We start from the raw sequence: 21,894 nt of genomic DNA, 5'->3' as shown, positions 1-21,894 counted from the left end.
CTAGCAATAACCGCAGTGCTAGTCCACCTGAAACACTCAAGCACCTAGCAACACTTAGACACGTGGATTGATGGGGGGGTCTGGCATGCAGTTCGGATTAGAACAGGGTCCATACAGTAGTTTCAATGAGTCTTTCAGGGCCAGTTAATAAGTTACTCCTCGGCACAAAGCTGAGTACCTCCTTAAATGCCTTATTGTTTGCATTTAAATTAAGAGGTTTTGTTCAAACAGTCGTGTCTTCCTTGTCAGCCTTTCACGCGCCCTGAATTGTCTCTGAAGACATCGCTCATCTCTGTGAATCACAGAGCGGCCAGATACTGCATTCCTAGGAGTGGGCAGAGAGTTGTGTGGTTGAGTGACAGCCTCATTGACACTGCTGAACCATGAAGCAGGGCTTTCTGCTGAAGCCAAACGTCGCTATGGCAAGACCCCAACGAGTGGCAGCTTTGGTGACACTGCTTTAGTCATAGGCTCAGGGTCAATCAGGGAACTGGCCCTAACCTGAAACTAGCCGGAACGAAGCCAATGCGGGTTACCTTTCTCTTTAAATGTGTTTTCTTTTCTTCAGTAATTGATAACTACAGTAGTATAATATTAACAGGATGTTTATTTGAACAATAATATTGTGTTTTGAAGTTGACTATTAGACTATTGGTCCAAAACCCAAAGCAAATCTAGCATGGGGTCAGAGACATTTTAAGGCATGTGCAAAGTGGGCTCTGGCCCAGGGCCCTAACCTTTCAGGGCCCCCCTGATATAGCCACTTCTGTTCTGCAGAGAATCATTCCCTGGTGGCCTTGAATAATTCTTAAACAGATTGTCTGAAACACTGTTTTCCTTTAATTTATTTTTAATGTGGATGATGTGTGAGTGTATTACAGACATTTTGCAGAGAAACATTATGCTTATATTTCATGCAACATCCATAAAAAAAGTTTCTTTTAAACCAAAACAGGAACTCACATAGGAGAAACGGGAAGGTGTCACAGAGATTATTTGCAGTCATATTAATGACCCGCTGCTGTGTTACAATATTGAAAACACACGTCGCTATCCCTGATTAGATGTAAACACGTTTAGAATTTGGACGAGTGCGCCTGTGCACTGTCAGTGAGCTGGCCAAGGAGGGTGTGAAAGAACTGACATTGAATCATAAATTCAAAGCTGTTCTGACAAGGGCCCCAAAAATAAATACGTTTGGCCCAGAGCCCTCAATATCCTTAAGGTGTCCTTGCAAGGGGTAACATTTCTTTGTACATATCTGTGGTTCTGCTCCCCACCTGGCGGTAAAATAAGTGAACACCCACATTGCCTGTTACCTCTAGGATGGAAATGCGTCATAACCGACATTTTGAGTGGAGCTTGTCATTCTGTGTTAGTGCACATACTTCTTGCTACCACAAGTCGTTCACAATTTCATGTTGGCTTGGAGTGCCCTAGGCTAGATCCTGTTTAATGATGTACTGCGTTGTGAAATATGAAGTATACACACCACAAAACAATGAAGTGCAGAATGTGATTCTATTACCACCAATCGAAATTCTGAAAGAATTTGTGTTTCATGGAGGAAACCAGTAGTGGAAATTAAATCTAAATGGGATTTTATTTTTTTAGTTGTTATGTGTCCCTTATATCTAATTTTTTTGCATGTTTTTGTATTGGACATGGTTTGTCCATCCAAACTGCCAGACAGTCTTCTTATATTTCTCTTTCTGTGTCTTGAAATAAACGCGGAGCGCAGCAGACTCCTCCTTGCGGAGTAGTCTTGATTCGGGCACAGATTGCAACCATAGTAATTGGCACCATCTTTTTTCAAACCTGTCTCTCCATCTTGACCTTGCCTGCAGGGTATGAAATTGTTGGCAGGAACTGAGCTCAGACTGATCGCCCATAACCTGTTGTGCCAACCATCGCAGGGGTGGGAAAGATGCGCGAAAGCTTGAACACAAAATAAATCCTCACCAGAACCGTGTATCTGAAAGAAAGAATATTCCCAATCCTGCACATGTTTTACTGCTGGCCACCGCATTACTGTTGAAAGAGAACCTTCGTCCAATAAATTAAACTATTTTTGCTGTTCACCAGTTAACATTCTAGTACTTACATCGTATTTCTCTAAAATGTCTTTTTTTGACTTTTCAGGTTACCTATTTATTGGAGCTGTAGGTAAGAGCACCTGATAATAAACCCTTAACAACATCACGAACTATGTGTAATGTGCTTTTGAAATAATGGCCGTTTTTCTTTTGTATATTTTGTATATTCATTTCATGTATTCGGGGTTCGAGAAAAGAACTACATTCTCCACTGTGAAAGGGCCTGCCTTTTTATTATTTACCTGTTTATTTATTTTTATTAAACACAGACCAGCCAGTTCAGGTTTTGGAGCCCAGCATTCAAGGAGACTTCCGGTTTTATGTCTGCCCAATTTGTTTTCCATTAATAGCAGTAGGGCTGCTTGCCTTTCTTTTCTGGTAACTTCATGCAGCGTGTCTGCTGCTTTTAAGTGGACAGCGATATACTGCTGGTTCATTTTGCGATTGAGCTTGGGGCAGACTGTAGAATTGTATTTAATTTCTTCGTCCCCACTGTTGTTAATGAAGTAGCAACTCCTTTCTAAATAGTAACTCAGTAATTTTATGGTAGACTGAAATTGTTCCTCATTACAGGCTATGATCTGAAAATTGCAACCTTGGCTCTGATAATTCATGTATTAGGTGCCATACAGAATGTTGTACATCACTTTTTGTTCACCCCAGACTGCTCTAGGTCTCACTAACCCTAAGTGTTGCATGGAAGATGAAGAGTCCAGTCAGTGAGTGGTGGGCCCCATATACTGTACTCACAACCCTAATAAGCATGGGGTACAATTATAAACAACCCACAACTGTTTCTATGCTTTTCTAGAAATAAGTCTCAGCTTTCAGGTCACATGATCTTGTACATAGTATTCCACATACTGTGGCCCTAGACTCTCAAAGTCCTGTTTCTTATTTTTATATTGTTATTGCATTTTACAAAGTAAACAAGGCTACATTACCAAACATAGCAAGGGAGGGGTGTGAGGCCTGGGAGAAAGCAACCAACATATGAGTCAAACACGGACAGAAAAGTACATAAAACACGGATTTGCAATATCGGGGTTTAGCTGGTGCAGGAGCCCACAGTGTTAATCCTGTGGAGTGGAATAGAAATGACGACACAATAACAAATAGTAACTCAGTATGCCCCGCCACTTCCACCTCGCACATATAACAAACGGGTATGGACCACCCTCTGAACCAGACCAGCACCAGATCAGACAACCGTAGCAGGGTCAGCCGACAACAAAAGTGCACCAGCATCTGGCAGGGGAGCCACAGAAACCTTCTCTTCGGCTAAAACCTGTCCTTGAGCATCAATTCTAGGGAAAGCTACTAAGATCTCATCCCAGGCAGGCAAAATCTGGACCCTATGCTTTCCCCTGGTCTCCTCCTTCCGGATTGCCTCCCTCTCACAGTCCACCCACTTGGACAGCTCACTCCCCCATTTATACAGGTCGAGGCTACTAGCAGATTTCTAGCGCATCTTCAGTTGCCTACAAGCAAGAATAAGCATTGTCTGCAAACCTGTCTGTCACTTTTTAGGTTGCACTTCGAGTATGAAGGCCCAATAAGCACAACTGTGGGAAACAGTCGATTATCTGTCTGTGGCCCAAGAGGTAACTTATAAGACAGTGTCCCTAAATGGAGCCAGCACCAGACCTGCCCAGACTATATGGTAGAAACCTGCATCATTCATGCAGAATCAGGGCCATGCCGATGAAGCCCCAGGGAACGTGGCATGGATACCCCGATGGGTGAGGTATGCCCAGTGCAGGAATAAAACTGGACACGTTTTAACCTAGCATTGTGAGACAGCCTGGGGGCAAAGACTAGGATTTTCTTCCAGGCTAAGTCATCAAATGTGTGTCCCAAATCCACCGCCCTTTGCTGGTGCAGTTGAGACAGGGTCATCCGCGCACTGTCTTCAGCAGAGCCCTATAGAGAAGCGTGAAAGCCTTCATTCTCCCCATTGTGACGGTTTGATAGTGAAGGCATTGATGTTCCGGGGAATCCGCGGAACCCATCCTCCACCAAGAGTGGACCTTACCCAGCAAAGCCCCATGTATTAGGAAGTGTCCCACCTGGAGGTCATATCCTCCCTCAGGTACAAAAAGATACTACTTTCACCCCAAGAACAGATCATCCATTATAGTAAGCCCTGCATCGATCCACGGCTGCAAGCTGGCCCAGCCTCCCAGGTGCTGCTAGTACCAAGCAATCTTCAAGGGGAGCTCGCAGGTGTACGGAACTCCGTTGCACATCCTCTGCAATGTCCTCGTCCACAAATATCTCACTGTCCTAACCAACACATTGTAGCCACGCACTATCATGGCAGAGATAGGTTTCAGTAGAATCCGAGACAAAAGAGTCCTGCAAGGCATCCCACACTCCCAGTGACCTACGGCATCCCAGGTAACTGACTGCCACCGAGCCACCCACTGTAACTGGGCAGCTAGATAGAAAGCTCAAAGTCCAGAACAGCCATTCCACTCTTGTCTACTGATAACTGCAATTTCAGCAAAGTCACCCGGCACCTTGAGGATCCCCGTTATAACGTAAGAACAATGCTATCCAGATTGAACAAAGACTGGCAGCCAGTCGATATATTGCTGCACCACCCGAAGTTATTACTTAGTACAAAACGTTGTTGCCCACCTATAAGGACCAGCTACCAATTGGCCCCACATTAGGAACTTTTCAATGGGAAAGGGAAGGAACATATCCCAGCGCATTCAAGGAAAATTACACAGTACAATAAGTAAATACAGAAACAAAAAGGTCTGTTGTTTTTTCTTATTTCTTTTTCTCTAATGTTGATATTTGTTTCAGAGACTACAAAGATAGCTCAGCCAACGCACTTCGCCTTGTCAAAGGCTTTTTCAGGGCAGAAAGAAAATAGAGACCAATACAGCTTGTCTTAAGTCAACCGCATTGTAGAGGACAATCAATTCACATAAGTGTACTTATTCATCAGAGTCGCACACATCGTATCTTAGCAGTCAATTGGCCTATACAGCAATTACTTATTGGGTTCCAGGTCTCTAAGTAGACCCTCCAAGCTCTGTTCGATAAGAGTGTCACATCCGACAACCTTCAAATGAAAACAAGCCTTGAGAAAAGAAAAACAAATAGCAATGCTATTCAGTTCCCTAAAGAACGCTCTAGGGAGTTCCACTGGCAAAGCTGTGAACAAATTGAGGAGCAGTGGCAGAATCAACATCTTGGAGATGGCTATCCAGCCACTTACCAATATAGGTAGGGTGCTCCAAAATGCTACAGAGCATCACAAAGCAGAAATAGCCCAGGCAAAGCTATCCTCAAAAAGCAGTTCTGCAGACCCGTAGACAGCTACTCTGAAGTAGCAGATGATATCGTGCTCCAAGTGCAATGAGGGTGTGGCAGGAGGGAGCCGCAGCTCCTTTGTGCCGGGCCACACAGGTAGGCGCAGGACTTATGCTAATTAACCCTAAGGCCGAATAGTTCCCCAAAATCCAACAAAGCCTCCATCGCCCTCTCTAAGTCAGAAGTTTTGCAGCGCATATACAACAGCATGTCGTCCGCATATAAGGAAATGAATAGGCATTCTCCTGCCATTTGAGGTCCACAGTAGTGCCAACCCTGCCGTAGAGAGAGACCAAATGGCTCCAAAGCTAGGGCAAATAACAGAAGGGGCAGTGGACATCCCAGCATACTGCCATGCTCCACCACATACACCTCAGATATCGCCCAGCCAGTTCTAAACCTTGCCTTAGGCAGGGTGTACAGCAACTTGGTCCATTTAATGAATGCAAGCCCAAACCCAATCCCAAGTAAAGTAGCATACAAGAATTCCCAACAAAGGGAATAAAACACCTTCCAGATGTCAGCTGATAATGCTCGGGAATCTGGTGGGAGGTACTCTTGCATATCCAAGATATGAATCAGCTGGCGGATATTGAGCAAGGTGCTACGGTAGCAATGAGCCCTGTTTGATCAAGATGTATCAGTCTAAGAACATGCTACAAAGTCCTATTTGCCAGGATCTTACTCAGGATTTTATAATCTGCGTTAAGCATGGAGAGAGGGCGGTAGGAATCAACTAGCACTGGGTCCTTGTGCTTGAGTTGAGACACAGTTGTGGCCTCTCGCAGAGAGGGCTGGAATAGCTCCTGCGCCCTAGCTCTATTAAAAACTTCCACCAGTTTAGGGGCAAGGGCAGCAGAATAGGTGGCATAAAACGCCATGGACAGTCTGCCTGACCCCGGGACCTTCCCCCGAGCCATCACCTTCATTGCGTCACACACTTCTGGAACGGTACTGTTAGCACCCAGTTGCTTTACCACAGCTGGGTTTAAGACCAAGGGAGAGGAATCTGCAATGTATTGCAAAATATCTGCCTCACTAACCTCAGTGACCACAAAGTATAGCTCATGGTCCTATAGTGTTAATATAGCGTTGATTTCTTCGCCCGTAAACACATCCTGTTCAACTGATTCAAGGATCCAGAGGATAGTGTGCCCCCTTATCTCCTCCTAGAGGAGCCAGGCTGTCATGCTCCCTGACTTCTCCCTCTCAGCTTTCTCCCTTGCAATATAGGCCCTGTAATCATATTGCCACAAGCGCTCCACCAGCGCAGTTTCTCCCTTTCAGCATAACTGTTCCCTGCCCTCTGATGTCTCACCCAGCTCCAGAGGCAGACATTCAGGACCTCTTGCTGCCTAATCCCCTGATGCAGTTGGTTGCGCACTGCTAGCTTATTGGAGATACAATAGCCCTGTACAGCCACCTTCAGGGCCTCCCGTCTGACTACCACCGATGATGCTGACCCCGCATCGTCCAGACAAACAATTAGTGAGCGTCTCACCAAGCGAGGCCCAGAAAACTGGATCATCAAACAGAGCCGCGTCCAAACACCTAGTAGGGACACACTATCTGTGAAGTGACCACCAGCAAGTACATAGCAAGGGGCAGTGGTTGGAATAAGTTCTCACCAGATACTTCGCATCTACCACCCCTTTTTTTACACTGCTTTGCAACAGAGCACCCCATCCAGGCACACCGTAAAAATCATACAGGCCTGATTGGAAGGAGTAAGCCCGGACCGCAGGGTTCTGCTACCCCCACGATCAGTAAGGCTCCACTGCTGAACCCTTGCACAAAAAAACTGCTGTTAATTAATGCACAGATGCTGAGCGCAATGGGAGATGGGACCTATTCAGAGTGGGATCAACCACACAGTTGAAGTACCCCCCACAACTGTCCTCAAGTAAGGCAGGGCTGTCCCCAGGTAGGCATCAAACTATTAAAAAAGGAGGGTTGAGCGTGTTTGAAGCGTAAACATTAAGCATAGCAACTTCCATGGTGTCCAACTGGCGCTCCACCAGGTCATATCGGCCCTCCTGGTCAAAGACCCCCTTATGCAATTGGAATGTTACCCTGGTCTGATCATAATAAGTGCCCCAACATCGCAAACGCAGAGTAAGCAGTCCAGCACAGTTTCACTCTTCACCTCTTGCAGAGAGCCCTGCCCTTAGAATCCACTAGATGTGTCTACTGTCGAAATGTGACCTGCGCCCCCTCAATTTTAAGTAGGCCAGAACATTGTAACTCTTGGAGGGTGAGGGGAAGCCCCACACATTCCAGGGGATCAATCGAATCTGGTAAGCCACTGGAGGAAGAATTTGTGCAATTCGGTTTGCCAAAGCACCCCACGCCACACGCATAGTCAAAACATCAGCAGCCAGCCACACATACCATCACACCCACCTCACACATACAAACCTAAAAAGAAAATTAAGGAGCCAGTCAAAGAAGACCAACAAAACTCTCACAACCCCCACTCCAGACTGTCATATGACTACATCCAGTCCAAACAGAGGAAGGCAAGAAAGCTACATACTAGAGCTCATCAAAGGGGACCAAACAGGTCGGTATCAGAAAATTAAGTAGGGAAAATAGTCCAGCCAACCTAGAAACCAAACAAGCTGTGAAGCAACAAAAAGTTACACTTGGGACAAACACCCTGTACCTACCCAGCTCCCCCAAGGCAAATAGAAAAGGGTAATAGAACAAATGAGGATATAAAGCAGCCACCACAGCACAGGACCACAAACGAGGCCTACGCCTCACAGGACATGTCCGCTATCCAAGCGAGGTTCAAATAATGTAATCAATTGTGTCCTGGGTGACCCAGAGAGTGTATTCTCCTGTCCAGGAACTGGTGAACTCACCAAGCTCAAAGTGGACCCACTGTGGGAGAGTATCCTGGGATGTGGCGAGCTTACAGCAGTTCTCAACTGGGCCGCTGCCTTCACTACCCTCGACCACTCCTCGGCCGCCTGCTGTCTGACAGTTCAGTTCTCCCCACCTTGACTGGAGCGTCGGCGCCTAGGGTGCTACAGTTGATGATGTTCTGCAGTTTCTGGTCAAAGTGTCCCCTTATCATGAAATTCCAGCCAATCCCACGCAGCAGCAGTATCCGTGAATAAATGGAACTTGCCCACAGTTTGTATTGTCAGATGGGCTGAGAAGAGCATAGAGTAAGCAACCCCAGGTTGCGTAGCTGCTTCTTCGTTGTAGTAAACAAGGACCTCTGAGCTTGGACCTGGAGGGTAAAGTAAGTATAAAGGGAGACTTTAGCATTCTCCACCGTGAAGGGGCTATTATTGTGAGCTTGTTGAAGGAGAAATTCCCGGTTGCGGAAATTATAGAGGTGGGCCACCACAGGGCTGGGGGCAACCCCCGGTTTAGGCCGTCAGGTAGGAACTCTATGGTTACGTTCCAAGTTGTAGAACTTAGACAGACCACAACCTCTTGGAGCCAGTCCTTCAGGAAACCAAGGATGGAACTGCCCTCCAGTCTTTCTGGCAGACCAACAACTCTAATGTTATTGCAGTGAGCCCCCACTCCTGACCATCGAACCTAGCAGCCAAACGCCAGCTGTGGACCTCAATGTCCGTAAGATGATGGTCCATTTTCAGGGACTCAGGTTCTAAGGTTTGTACTGATGCCTCCTAGGCAGACACCACTCTTCGAGTCTACACAATTCAGGCCTAGCTTGACTGCTATAGAGTCAATCTTACACCTTGATCTGCGGCTCCACCTGGTGGCCTGCTGAACTCGGACCTACACCCCTACCACCAACCCAGAATCTCTGAATAGTAATTGAGAAGAAAGTAACCATGACCAGCCAAGTGAACGCAGTCTGTCTCCTGTTTCCACACACTCAAGATGCTCAAGAAGGTCTTCAGATGGCTCCCCACCAACACTTGAAGAACTATCACCCAAGCCCTAAGACTACGGCAACATACTGTATCGGATTTATCAACACTCAACTGGCCAGAAGACTCGAGAGCATACAAAACTCAGTGGCCAGGCTCACCCTCATCCTGCCCTTATATTACCTCGCACCTCACAAAGCTCCTCTAGCTCCCAATCCACAAACAAGCACTCTTCAGACTCCTCATATAAACTTCCACAAACCTACCATGCACATCCACTAAGCTGGACTCTGTCTCACACCACCCACCCCCATATGTAGAACCTGATCTGGTGGACTTGCCTTCTCCTGCCTCACTGCTAAAGCCTGCAGTGACCTGCTCCAACACATCAGAGCGGCCTCCTCAGTTCTTAAATTCCATCAGACACTGAAGACCTGACTCTTCACCTAGTCTTGGCCCTGGCTTGGTCCATGCAGCTCTTGCTTCAGCGCCAGGATACCCTTCTGCGTAAGTTGTACGCTACACAAATACACGTAACATAACATGAAGTAGGTGCAAAGATTGCATGAAAATTGAGTTGTCATGTACATCTGAGAAAGAATCTTAATACAAGACTAATATACAAAATTTCATAAATGGCCCTTGTAGTGAATATATCACGAGAAAATGCCTCCATTACGTCTCCTGTGATTATAGCAGTGCAGTAATGCAACAACCAGTATTACCATGGGTATTGTAATTCTGGGCATTCAGTATTACCAGGAGATAGTAAATTATTATCCATCAGTCCCAGATGGAATGGGGAATAACATGCAGAATTTAATTTTACAATACTGATTACCATATGTTATTTCATAATTCTGGGCTTTTTCTGAAGATAAATTTCTTGAAGTTTAATTGGGAGGATTTGTCCCTAGAGTCACCTGCAATAAAAATGCTGATCTTGTAATACAGATTTGGGTGGAAACTCCTGTTTCTGCACAAAATGTTATTAAAACCCACTTCTAACATAGGCATTAAATTAAACTCACATGAAAATATTCACTTTCTTGCACCCTTCTTTCTGCTCTTACTGAGACTTCAGTTTATGTTTCTCAAGGTGAGGAGAGATTTACTCTGGCTTCTGGTAGTGAACAACGTTTCCTACCTGCCATGTTCACTGCTTTATGGATTCTCTAATATAGGTGAATTCAGCCCTGATAGAGGGGTAGAGGCTTTTGCTATGTTGTTTTGCTATTTGGATAATTCTCGAGGCAAGTAGTAACTGAAAATGCTTCTGTCATCCTACCAAAAGTCTGGTCATTGTTCAGATGTTCTGCTTGGTGGTGCTACTAATCATTCATCCCCTGGGTTAGATCTCTCAGCTTTAGTGTGGTCATTCCCCAAAACGTTTTGCCTTACTCCTACATGTTTTTCTGATCTCATTTTTGTTTGCCTTAGGGCTCTGTGCATGTTAACACTGCTAACCAGTGCTAAAGTGAGTGTGCTCACTCCTTAAAACATGGTGACATTGGCTTATCCCCACTTGACATATTTAATTTAGAAACAAGCTCCTAAATAAGAGGTACTGTATATGCCCAGGGCCTATCAATGAAATGATTTTAGTGGGCCTATGGCTCTTATTAAACACACATTGTGCCACCCACTTAAGTAGCGGTTGAACCATGTCTCAGGCCCGCCATTGTAGCCAGTATGTGCTGTTTTAAACTACCATTTTGACCTGGCAAAGTAAACCTTAGGCAGGCCCAAACCTTCCTTCTTTGTTTGCATATGTCACCCTTAGGGTAGGGACTACACAGCCACAGGGCAGAGTGATGGGAGCAGGTAATCAGTTCATATTTGGTGTCTTTGGAATTGTAATGAAAAGTCCTCTTTTATGCTAAAGTAGAATTTTGAATTACAGTTTTGAAAATGCCACTTTTTAGAAAGTTGCCATTTTCATGCCTTAGCCATTTAGTGCTTTTAAACTGTCTCTGGGTCATGTGACCCGGTGTAGTTGACAGTTGTTTTTTGTGTATTCCTCCTAGGCACACATTAGAGAGCTTAGGTGTACTGGATTGGCCATCACTGGCATGACGGTAGGGCAGAGCTGGACACAGCCCTCCTTACAGCACAATAGGCTGTATTGTGCCTTCACACACATTGCATATCCTCTGTAGTTAGCCTGGAGCAGGGTGAAGGGGGGCTAGGAAACCTGAGTACTTCAATGGGAATCCTCTGGAAGTTTCCCCCTCTTTAAAGAAGGCACCAGGCATAAATATTGGATCTCAGGTACACTTCTGGACATGTGGAAGATTCTGTCAGAAAGGACTGCTGCACTGCTGAAAGGACTGCCTCTCTGCTCGACTGCGGCCCTGCTGTGCTGACCTGCTGCCCTCTTGCCTTGTTGAGTTGGACTGGACCTGCAACCTGTCCCAAGGACCACCAGAGTGACTCCACGGGCTAGTCTATTGCAACCAGCAGCTGAACTCTGCAACTGTAAATCCTACCCTACCAAGTGATGCCGCCCCAGTCCTGGACCCTTGGCAATGGGACTTATGGTGCTCTGCCAGTCCATCTGGGTCTCAGGTAGAACTGACGCATCTCCTCTGCTGCGCAGCGCAACCATGAGCAGAGCCAACACATTACTTTTTCTGAGAGAACTCTCCCAGTGGAAGGACTTCTCATCACTATCCCCCATGCAGGTTCTTACATCGCAGACCTGATGTTAACAGCAGCGTCAACAATGACACAGGACTTTGCATTGCAAGCCTCCAGCTTCTTCTGACCCAGCCAGTGCGTAGTGTATCATCAACGCAGTAATTTGCATCGCAAGCCCCCTCATCAATGACCTCCTCAGTGATGATGCAGGACCTCACATTGTGGCTTTACTGCTCCCTAGAACCCACGCTGTGTGACGCATCTCTGACCCGGACCACACATCTCCTTGGTTGACCCATCTTCAACACAAGACCTCACAACCCTCCGAAACCAGGGTTTAAGATACTCTTGTTCAGTGGGCCTAACTGGGTCTCTGTGGGCGGCCTGTCCTCCATCATTGTTGGCTTGAACTTGTTGCTTTGTCCAGTGCGACCAGATTGCCATAATTTGTGCTTTGTGCTTTTTGGAGCTATTTTCACTTAAATCTTTAAAATGTTATATCTCAGGTCATATCTCAGGTTCTACTGATTGGATTTTTGTCATTCTGGTCTTGATTTCTTTATTGTAACTTACTCTATGTTTCTAATCTAGTGTAGGATCCTTCTTGTGTAGTGTTTTAATTGTATTACAGTTTGAAGTGTTGCATAAATGCTTTATACATAGCCTCTAAGTTGAGCATGACTGCTCTGTGCCAATCTACCAGAGGGTTGAGCACCGGTAAATTTAGGGCTTGCTTGTGACTTCACCCTAACAATGTTTGTGCTTTCAGCCCTTTACACCAGTAACTCAATTTCTTACACACTCAAAAAGGCAAATTAAGTGGTGTTCTTCGGATATCTGGTTAACCCCTGATTCATATGACGTCTATTGTACAATTTATCATAATAAGATGTATATGTTATAGAACTTACACAGTGAATTTATAGTCTCCAAACAGCTCCCGGAACCAGCTTTGCCCTGCCATAGTTATTTCTTCTTTTGAACCAATATCTTCTCACACCTGAGCATCAATCTGCTTTGTATTAACAATGTTTTATATCCTGCTTTTGCTGGACATGGATCCATTACTGATAAAGGACAATTTTCCTTTATGAATTTATTTACTTCTCTATTAGTTGTGCATACCGTTATTAATAATATATGCCCGTTATCAGTATAGCACAACTAGACCCAGGATTTGGTGTAAGTAGAGAAAACTAAGAGGGTGTGCTGATAAGAGATTTATAGGCATGTTTTACTCTTTATCATCAAGAAAACATTCCCAACAGGGAAAAATATGCACACAATTCTATCCAAATAGCATCTGCACTACTGTAGGAATATGTTCAAATCATTCCATCAGCAGGTACAACTTGCTAACTAATCTCAAGAGGGGCCGTAAGGTAAAAGTATCACGTTTTTATTTACGTGAAATTTCAGCTACAAATAAAGGCAGGAGTACATAAAATAAACACTTGTGGTTAAAAGTAAAATATGTACTTTCTGGTTTTACTCACTCAAAAATAGTCTCTTCAGAAGTATGAATTACTTTTTTACTTCCTAAGACATTATTTCACTATTTTCAAAAGTAAGGATCACTTTGCCTTGCTCCCACCCAGCTACTGTGCCCCTATAAGATGTGTAGTTGTACAGGAGTAGTATCATTATTTCATACATGCCTTATTGCAGTAAGTGCATTCAGTGTTCTCGTACTTGAAATGTGGAACTGGTGGTGTCATAGACTTTCTCTGTGAATGTCCTGCCACAGCGGTTCCTGCTGGACGTTACACCAAGAGGACCATCCTTCTTGTCCTGGGTTTCTGTTTGAGTAAATTTCATCTTACAGCACAGCTTCATTCCAGCTTTACTCCTGCAACATATATTGGCAACGAGCGGCACTGTTTTTGAAGCCCACCAACTTTTATTCATTGTACATTCCACAATATGCAGTAAGATTGAAGAGTTACAGGATTTAAATTGGTACTGCCTCCGCTGTTGGAACAAGCTAAAATAAAAAGAAGGGAAACTTGGCGCCTCTGTGTGGAGTTGTAATCAGCGAGATTTGACTAACACACTGGGGTTTTGCCGTTTGGCGTTACGATTTGAATTGGTACTGCTGATTTGCACGTGCTGGGACTTCAACCTGCAATATGCGCCACATAATTTAGTGCTGCTGATGTAGCAAGTCATCCTAGAAAACATAGTGGGCTGTACTCGCTGTATTGCTTCATTCCATCGACAGCAGCATCCATTTTGAACGTTGCAATGTTAGAAATGGAGCTTCTTGTTGGCTATGGTATAGGCCTCAGCCGGGCAGAACCCATCACTCTAGTCAGAATATGTAAGATACACACATAAAATAACCTATGTTCACCCTCTGGTAGCTTGGTGGAGAGAAGGCAGGCTTATCAAAGAGCCAATGTGTAAAGCATTTGTGCAACACCTAATTATAGTAACACAGTGAAAAACACCAAAAAAGAAACTTCACAACAGGTTAGAAAAACAGAGAATATTTATCCGAGTAAAACAAGACCAAAACGATAAAAATCCAATTAGGGTATCAAGAGGTATTCACTTTTAAATATCCGCAAAACAGTGCTTCCACAACTGGGCTCCTGTTAGAGCCTTTACGGTACTGTCATCCAAGAAGGCGACATGATTCTCTTAGGGCAAGTAAGGTCCCACTGGGGGACTGTGTGGTATGCACCAAAAGATTGATATTGTCTAACTGCGAGGAGCACAGTGCAGAAGTATCGGGACCCCCAGGGTCTGATCCATGTGGTCAAACAGGGTATAAGTAATTTGCTGCACTGGGGGCAGCACAGTGACAACAGGACCGCCCAGGTCCAGTTATTGCAGGGTTAAAGCCAAGGTGTATTGAGTAGCGTAGCAAATTCTTCAAGACCTCTCTGTCCCCAAGCCGATGCAACCTGCTGCGGGGTGTGGCAGTCAAACAACAAGGGCTTTCTGGTCTGATAGCTGCCAATGGAGTGCTCGGGCACGCAGCAGGAAGTGAACACGGCACAGTCCACGGATGCAGGAGGGGCAGGGGCATGCAATGTCGGGTCAATCGGACAGTCTTTTGGCCGCAAGGGAATCTGGCGCCCAGAGTGCCAGAGTTGCTAGGCTACCGGGTGAGTCACAGCGCTTGGCCCCAGACATAGGCGCTTCTACCTGGTGCTCGTAAAATGGGAGCGCTCAACAAGTAGTGCAAAGGCAGGCTCACCGTTACAGAGACAAAAGTGAAGCAAGTACTGCACTTAATCCTTTATCGATGAAACAGACACGCTCCTGTAGCTTGGATCAATCAACTCGAATACAAGCTCTTTGTTGTTCCAGAGACCTGTAGGAGAACTGGAGGCAAGTCAGCAAGCCCTCAGAGTTTCTTGAGTGAGAATGTAGAGAGTAATCATGAGTTTTCCACTCACTGCAGCCGCAGCAGACCAACACAGCAGAGCACAGTGTAAAGTTTCAGTCCCTCCTGGCAACATAGCAATCAGCTTGCAGCAGGCCAACACAGCAAAGCAGTTGCAAAGTGTCCGTCCCTCCTGACAGCATAGCTCCTCTTAATTTAAGAATCTCCTCAACACCCCAAAGTGAACTGGTTTGGTGGGGTTTAGGGTCCAGTACTTATACCCCAAAAGGCCTTTGGTGCAGGAGAGACTTCAGAGGGGTTCTCTGAAATACACAGGTTTCCCTTTCATTCTAGCCCTGTCTGCCGGGCTATCTGTTGGGGGCAATCAGTCCTTTGTGTGGGGACAGGACACCACTTATTGAAGTGTAAGTGTGAATCCCTTCCCTTCTCTCTGCCCAGAAAGACCAATCAGTATGCAGATGAATGCAGTTGCAGTTGAGTGTCCTGTTTTGAGGCTGTCTAGAGGGAATTCACAAAGGGTAGCTGTCACCCAGCCTATCCCAGATGTGTATTCGGAGACAGGCTAAGGCGCAGAATGGTTAAGGTAAGAAAATGACAACTTTCTTAAAGTGGCATTTTCAGACTTACAATTTAAAATCCGACTTCACCATAAGTTTTGATTTTAAATTGTGAATCCAGAGACACCAAACTCCATTTTTCTATCTCTTCCAAATTAGAAATTACACTTAAAAGATGTTTTAAGGCAATCCCAATGTTAACCCTATGGGAGAGACAAGCCTTGCAGCAGTGAAAAACAAATTTAAGAGTTTTTCACCACCTGGACATGGTAAACTAAAAAGTACATGACCAACATTTTAAATACACTTCACCCTGCCCTCGGGGGCTAACCAGGGCCGACCTTGGGAGTGACTTATATGTAATGAAAAGGAAGGTTTTGGCCTGGCAAGTGGGTACACTTGCCAGGTTGAAATGGCAGTTTAAAGCTGCACAATTAGGCTTTGCAGTGGCAGACCTGAGACTTGTTTGGAGGACTACTGTAGTGGGTAGAACAATCAGCGCTGCAGGCCCACTAGTAGCATTTAATTTACAGGCCCTGGGCACATCTAGTGCACCTTACTAGGGGCTTACAAGTAAAATAAATATGCCAATTATGGGTAAGTCAATGTTACCATATTTTAGAGTACAGAGCACCTGCACTTTAGCACTGGTGCAGTGGTAAAGTGCACAGAATCCTAAATTCCAGCTAAAATGAAACAGAGGACAGAGGGCAAAAAGTTAGAGGAAACCACGCCAAGGATGCCAGGTCTAATATGCAATCTTCGGTAAATGAGCTAATAAACAGCTTGCAGCTTTTACTGAAAGGAATTGAATGCTTTTTTGTGATGTGACCCACAATGAACGGTAATTCATCAATCCACAATGAAATAAAACTTAAAAGTTAAATTATTGGAACATTGAATTTGATAATTTAAGAACAAATTGTTTAGTATAGGAGTATTTATACAATCTAATAAAAGATAATTTTTAGCACCGCGTAGGGATACCTTTTTGTTTATAATATACTTTTGGCATATGCGTTTAACTACCAGCATATCTTTGTGTCACCAATTTGACTCTAAAGTAAAGAACAAAATGGAGATAGCAACAGCATAACAGGTTTTAGAAGTACCAACATTCTTGTACAATCCTGGGAAGCCTTCGGTTAAATGGAAACAATTGCTCAGAATATTTGATAATTGCCTTATTGCAATTGATGCCTCAAAACATGATGGTACAAGGAAAACTGCTTTGTTGTTTAGTAATTTGGGGCATTCAGGACAACCAGCTATTGATAATATTTTAGGGGCTGGTGCTCCTGAAGGACAGTTTATCATTTGAGATGTTGGGATGAATATTATGAAGTCTTGAAAATGGTTGCAAAAACAGTACTCAAATGTACTCAGAATTATTCCAGAACCTCATAACTTCTTCAAAAGGGAACATACTGAAGAAAGTGTAGAAGAGTATGTTGCAGACTTGAGGATTTTAGCATTCAACTTTGATGTTGAGAACAGTGTGGACATTTACATGAGAGATAATTTGCTGTAGAAATCCAACACTTTTGAAGTGATGGATCTCACAAAAAGCATTAAACATTCCATGCTTTCATCGAAGACTCTAGCCTCTAATGTGAGTATGTCTGTTGTGAAAATTGTACAAGCTATAGAGCAAGTTTGCAAAAATACAAGGGGTCACAGTAGAAGAATATTGGAGGGTGTTAAACATGCAGATGAAGAAAACATTTAGGCAGCACTTTAAATTGCCCAGCTCGAAGAAAACATTGCAATTTGTGTAGGTAAATTGGTAATTTCCAAGTTCTTTTCAAAAGCGGCAGACCAGCCATTAAAATTAATAGGGTGGAAGTGAGGTGCTTACTTAGCCAATGTGGATTTGACAGTGGATTCAGTATTGTTAAGTTATATAACACAAACCTGCAAAGATTCCCTGGTGTGATATGTCTATTGGTGATATTACTTTTCCAGTAATGACGGACTCTGGTTCACCAATTTCTGTGTTTGCTTATCGTACATTTAATGGACATTGGGGTAAAAATTATTCTGTATGAGTAACAGACACGGAGCCCTATTACGAGTTTGGCAGTCTTGTGACCGCCAAACTCGCGATCGGCCCGCTGCACTCCTGGCGATCATATTGCCAGGGAACCTCCGCCAGGATCACTTATCCCTATTGGGTGGCGGCGGTCAAAGTTTTGGTCAGCCACGGCAGCGCTGAGTTCAGCACTGCTGTGCTGATCACTAGTCCACTTTCTGCCAGCCTTTTGGGTCCCCACCCTGAAAAGCCAGTGTTGGGAGCCAGAGGGGGGCCACTGCATTGCCCACAACCATGTTGTGGGCAGTGCAGCCCCCCCCCCCATCTAGCAGCCTCAGAATGAGCAACCTCAACACTGATTGGTTGTAAAGGTTGGTTCTAAATTATTCCCATTGGCCACGTGTTGCTTGCCTTTTGGGATTTGTCATTTTTTCTCTTGACTGCAGCTGCTATTTAAAATAAAGTAAGAAAAGATAGCACAATAGGAGCCTCGGTCTTGACATAAAATTAACATGTTGTATACTTTAGCTATTATATGGTTAGCATGCAGGCCTTCATAGCATTGATGTGCAGTGTTAGACCAATATAAATTGCCCGTATTCTCAAAGGGAAAACTTAAAGAGTCACACAGTGGTGTAATCTACTGCTACACAGTGTATCTACATTTCCTGAAGAGCTGCGATTGAACCCATGAATATAAGAGCGAGTGAGTTAAAATGGAAGAGATATTTTTATAATTCGAGCAGGGCAAGGTAAAAGAGTTACACAATATGGGTATCATGAAATGTAGTTGAGGAGAGTTAGTAACAGAAATGCAGTATCATCACCAATAGGTTTTTGATAAAATTACCAGGAACTCTCCAGCCTAGCCCTGCTCCTACTTAAATAAAGACATGTTCCTCCACATTATTATTTTAAAAATACACATTTTTGTTTTTTGTAATATTAGGAATAATATGAATCTTGAATAAATGGCATATTCTGCGGTGACCTGTATTCACTAAAAGTATTCAGTTGCATTCGGTTTTCTTTATGAAATAATTGTGTTTATTCCATCCATAGGATTTTGAGATTCCACTTCTCTGCTTCTATATTTAGACGTATTTCCTATGATAAATAAACATGGTGCCCTTACTCACAGGCCACTGACTTGCCAGATGGTGGAGCATAAGAAGCCTTAAAGCAAGATTCAACCCTAAAACAACGGATACCAAGATAAATAACTGTCTTATGTGTGGGCTAATTCACAGGTAGAATGCGCATAAATATACAATTAAATATTTAACACCTTCGTATAAAGGAGCTGCTTCTCTTAGACACTTTTTAAAATGTAGGCATTTCTGACAATTTTTAACAATCCCAGTACTACTCACACCTACAATATCTAGTCTTAAGTATAAAAATACAATCTGTATAGTATTAGGAATTGCTACTCTTTGTGAATACCAAGGGAGTTACGACTTTTGGCAGGGCGAGACTGGCCATTTGGGCACTCTGGCATCCTCTGATGAGCTGCAAACTAGGGAGCTACATCCAGCGCTGAATGGTCAGTACTTTGAGTACTTAGTACTTTCAAGTATGTTCTAAGTACTTTCTAACTAAAATCTGACCTACTGAGTAGTGGCCACCATGCCATGACTACACACCCTCAGACAACTTTACACATCTTAACAGTGCATGTAACCAAACCCAATGCAGTCCAGATAAGCTAATAGATGGATAGCAGGACTCCGCAACAGCACTGCGGGCCTCCATTTTATGGCCACGCCCACAAAGTGCTCAGCAGTATGCAATTCAAGTAAGCCAGTTAGCATGTAAACTAGATCTTCTAGCACTCTTCAAGACTTGTAACACATCTAGTTATCCACAACAAAAATATGTTCAAACTGCATACGTCTTACTACAACTCACAAGCAACATCACGCTCCAGTCTTCATGGAATCCTTGAAACCACAGGGAGAAGATGCCAAATCTGATGGTTACTGCATGTTAATGGCTGAGATTTGTAGTGCACATGGCTACTCCGAGTGTCCCAGTGGTAAGGCTTAGGAACACAGCCCTACACAGGGAAAAACCCTAGTAAGCAGAAGAGAAGAGACAGGTTTTCAGCCTCCTCTGAAGGAAGCATCTCAATGTTGAACAGAAGCTAATTCCAGGCTTTGGCTACTGTTTGAAAAGGCTTTACCTTCTCTCTTCATATGCTTAATACGAGGCTCTACCAACAAGGCAGAGGACGCCAAATGCAAGGTTCTGGTAGGGAGATAAGAAAGGAATGGTCGGCGAGATAGCCTGAGCGGACTGAAACACTGTATGGTGGACCAGAGAGAGAGATTTAAAACGGATCCAGTTCTTGATAGGCAGCCAATGCAAAGATTTTAAAAAAGGGGGGACTGATGTTTGTCTAAGCAGTCTCAAGATGAGCAGGGCAGCAGCATTCTGCACCACCCGGAGATGACCTAGCAAAGCCTCAGACACCCCTAAATAAAGAGTGTTGGCATAGTCCAGCCACAGTGTGACCAATGCATGAATAACTGTCGTCCTACAATGTAAAGGAGGGAGATATAGAAATGTCTTAAGGGTGCGAATCAACACAAAGCACATACTAGCCACCTCAGAAATCTGGGGTTTCATGGTCAGTTGATTGGTCAATTTGGCTTCCAAATATTTCACCACTAAAGAGGGAGGGGGACCCGGCAGAGCAGAAGGTCAAACAGCCTCCCATCTGTTGTCTGAGTGACAGCCAAAGAGAACAATTTCCATTTTCTCCAAATTACATTTTAACTGGCTGCTCTGCATCCAACCAAAGACCACCAATGTGTAATCCTTGAATAAATGTACTACCAAGGAAGAAGATCCCTCAAAAGCAAAGAGCAACTGAGCCTCGTCCGCACAGGACATAATTTTACAAGCAAACGATTCCACCAATGAAGCCAGTGGAGAGATAAAGCCATTAAAAAGAGGAGGGCTACAGAGGAGCCCTGAGGCAGTCCTTGCCTCAACGCCTTACATTGGAAGAAAAAGGTGCTACCCATACCAACTCCATTTTAGACTCAAGGAATGGCTTCAACCAGTCCCACACCAAACCACTTAACAAGTCTGTGTCAAGTAAAGCCATGCACTTTTTACTGAAGTTTCATAAAAACACATCCCTGTTTAATGAGGAGGGAGAAAATGTTTGCCTGTGGATCCAGAATATCAGAATTCTGTTGCAGTCTTTCTACTTTCACTGAACTGAAAGGCTCTGGAAAACCTCATCTCCCCATTCCCTGACTTCACACAGCTGCCACATCTAGAAGCACTTAGGAGCAGTCTAAATTTCAGTATTCCACACCCTCTGAATTTATCAGTAATATCCTTGAAATCTCATTAAAGAACAGCTACAGCAATGTAAAGAACAACTAGAACACCGTACATACTCTGTCAGAACTTTGGAAGGAACTAGCAGACTCGTTTACTAAAGTCCATGATTGAACAAGACATATGGAAGAGGCAGATGTAATGCAGGTAAGCGGAGAGATGTGTTGGTACTATCCCTTCATAAATCCAGGGTTTTAGGTTTGTAGGTCTCCTAAAGGGGCTGAGGGTACATATGTTATAGCCTCTTTGAAATGATGTCTAATATCCAGAGGAGGGGGGGGGGGGGTTGGCGACGAGGTTGTATTTTATAATGTCAGTTTGCTTTCACTTTGTATTGGTTTTGTGTAGATGTTTTTCTCACATCTCCAGAATGCACAAAGCAGCCTAGATAGCTTCTTCTTTCCACAAGCAGTATGGCACCACATCAACTTGAATATATAATCATAAGGAATTGTAAAGATGTGACTTAGACAACTGCATGTGAGAATGGAAACACTGATTTTTATTCGATTGAAAACTATAATGTGCATTGTAAAAATGATTAAAGCGTTGTAAAAACAGTAATAATGCAAAAATTCCTCACTATCTCATTGCCCCACGAGGCCCTTTACCAACGTGTAAAAATGCCTCCGTTGCATGCTTACTTATTTAATAAATGATATTTAGGAAT

At 44.0% G+C, this 21,894-nt stretch overlaps 1 protein-coding gene across 3 annotated transcripts in view; it reads left to right on the top strand.

The window, feature by feature from the left end:
* Positions 1 to 21,894, top strand: part of CLYBL (citramalyl-CoA lyase) — a 1,509,930-nt gene that overhangs the window by 687,213 nt on the left and 800,823 nt on the right. For 2 of the 3 annotated variants that reach the window (XM_069205074.1, XM_069205077.1), the window contains exon 3: positions 2,143 to 2,166. The exons of the other annotated variant lie outside the window; for it this stretch is intronic. In XM_069205074.1, coding sequence (XP_069061175.1) covers positions 2,143 to 2,166 — 24 coding nt within the window. The remainder of the gene's footprint in view (positions 1 to 2,142; positions 2,167 to 21,894) is intronic. 3 annotated transcript variants of the gene reach the window in all.

The sequence above is a fragment of the Pleurodeles waltl genome, chromosome 8, assembly GCF_031143425.1.
Source record: "Pleurodeles waltl isolate 20211129_DDA chromosome 8, aPleWal1.hap1.20221129, whole genome shotgun sequence".
Lineage (NCBI taxonomy): Eukaryota > Metazoa > Chordata > Amphibia > Caudata > Salamandridae > Pleurodeles > Pleurodeles waltl.
The sequence above is the reverse complement of the archived record's forward strand: the minus strand, read 5'-3'. Positions and strand labels throughout refer to the sequence as shown.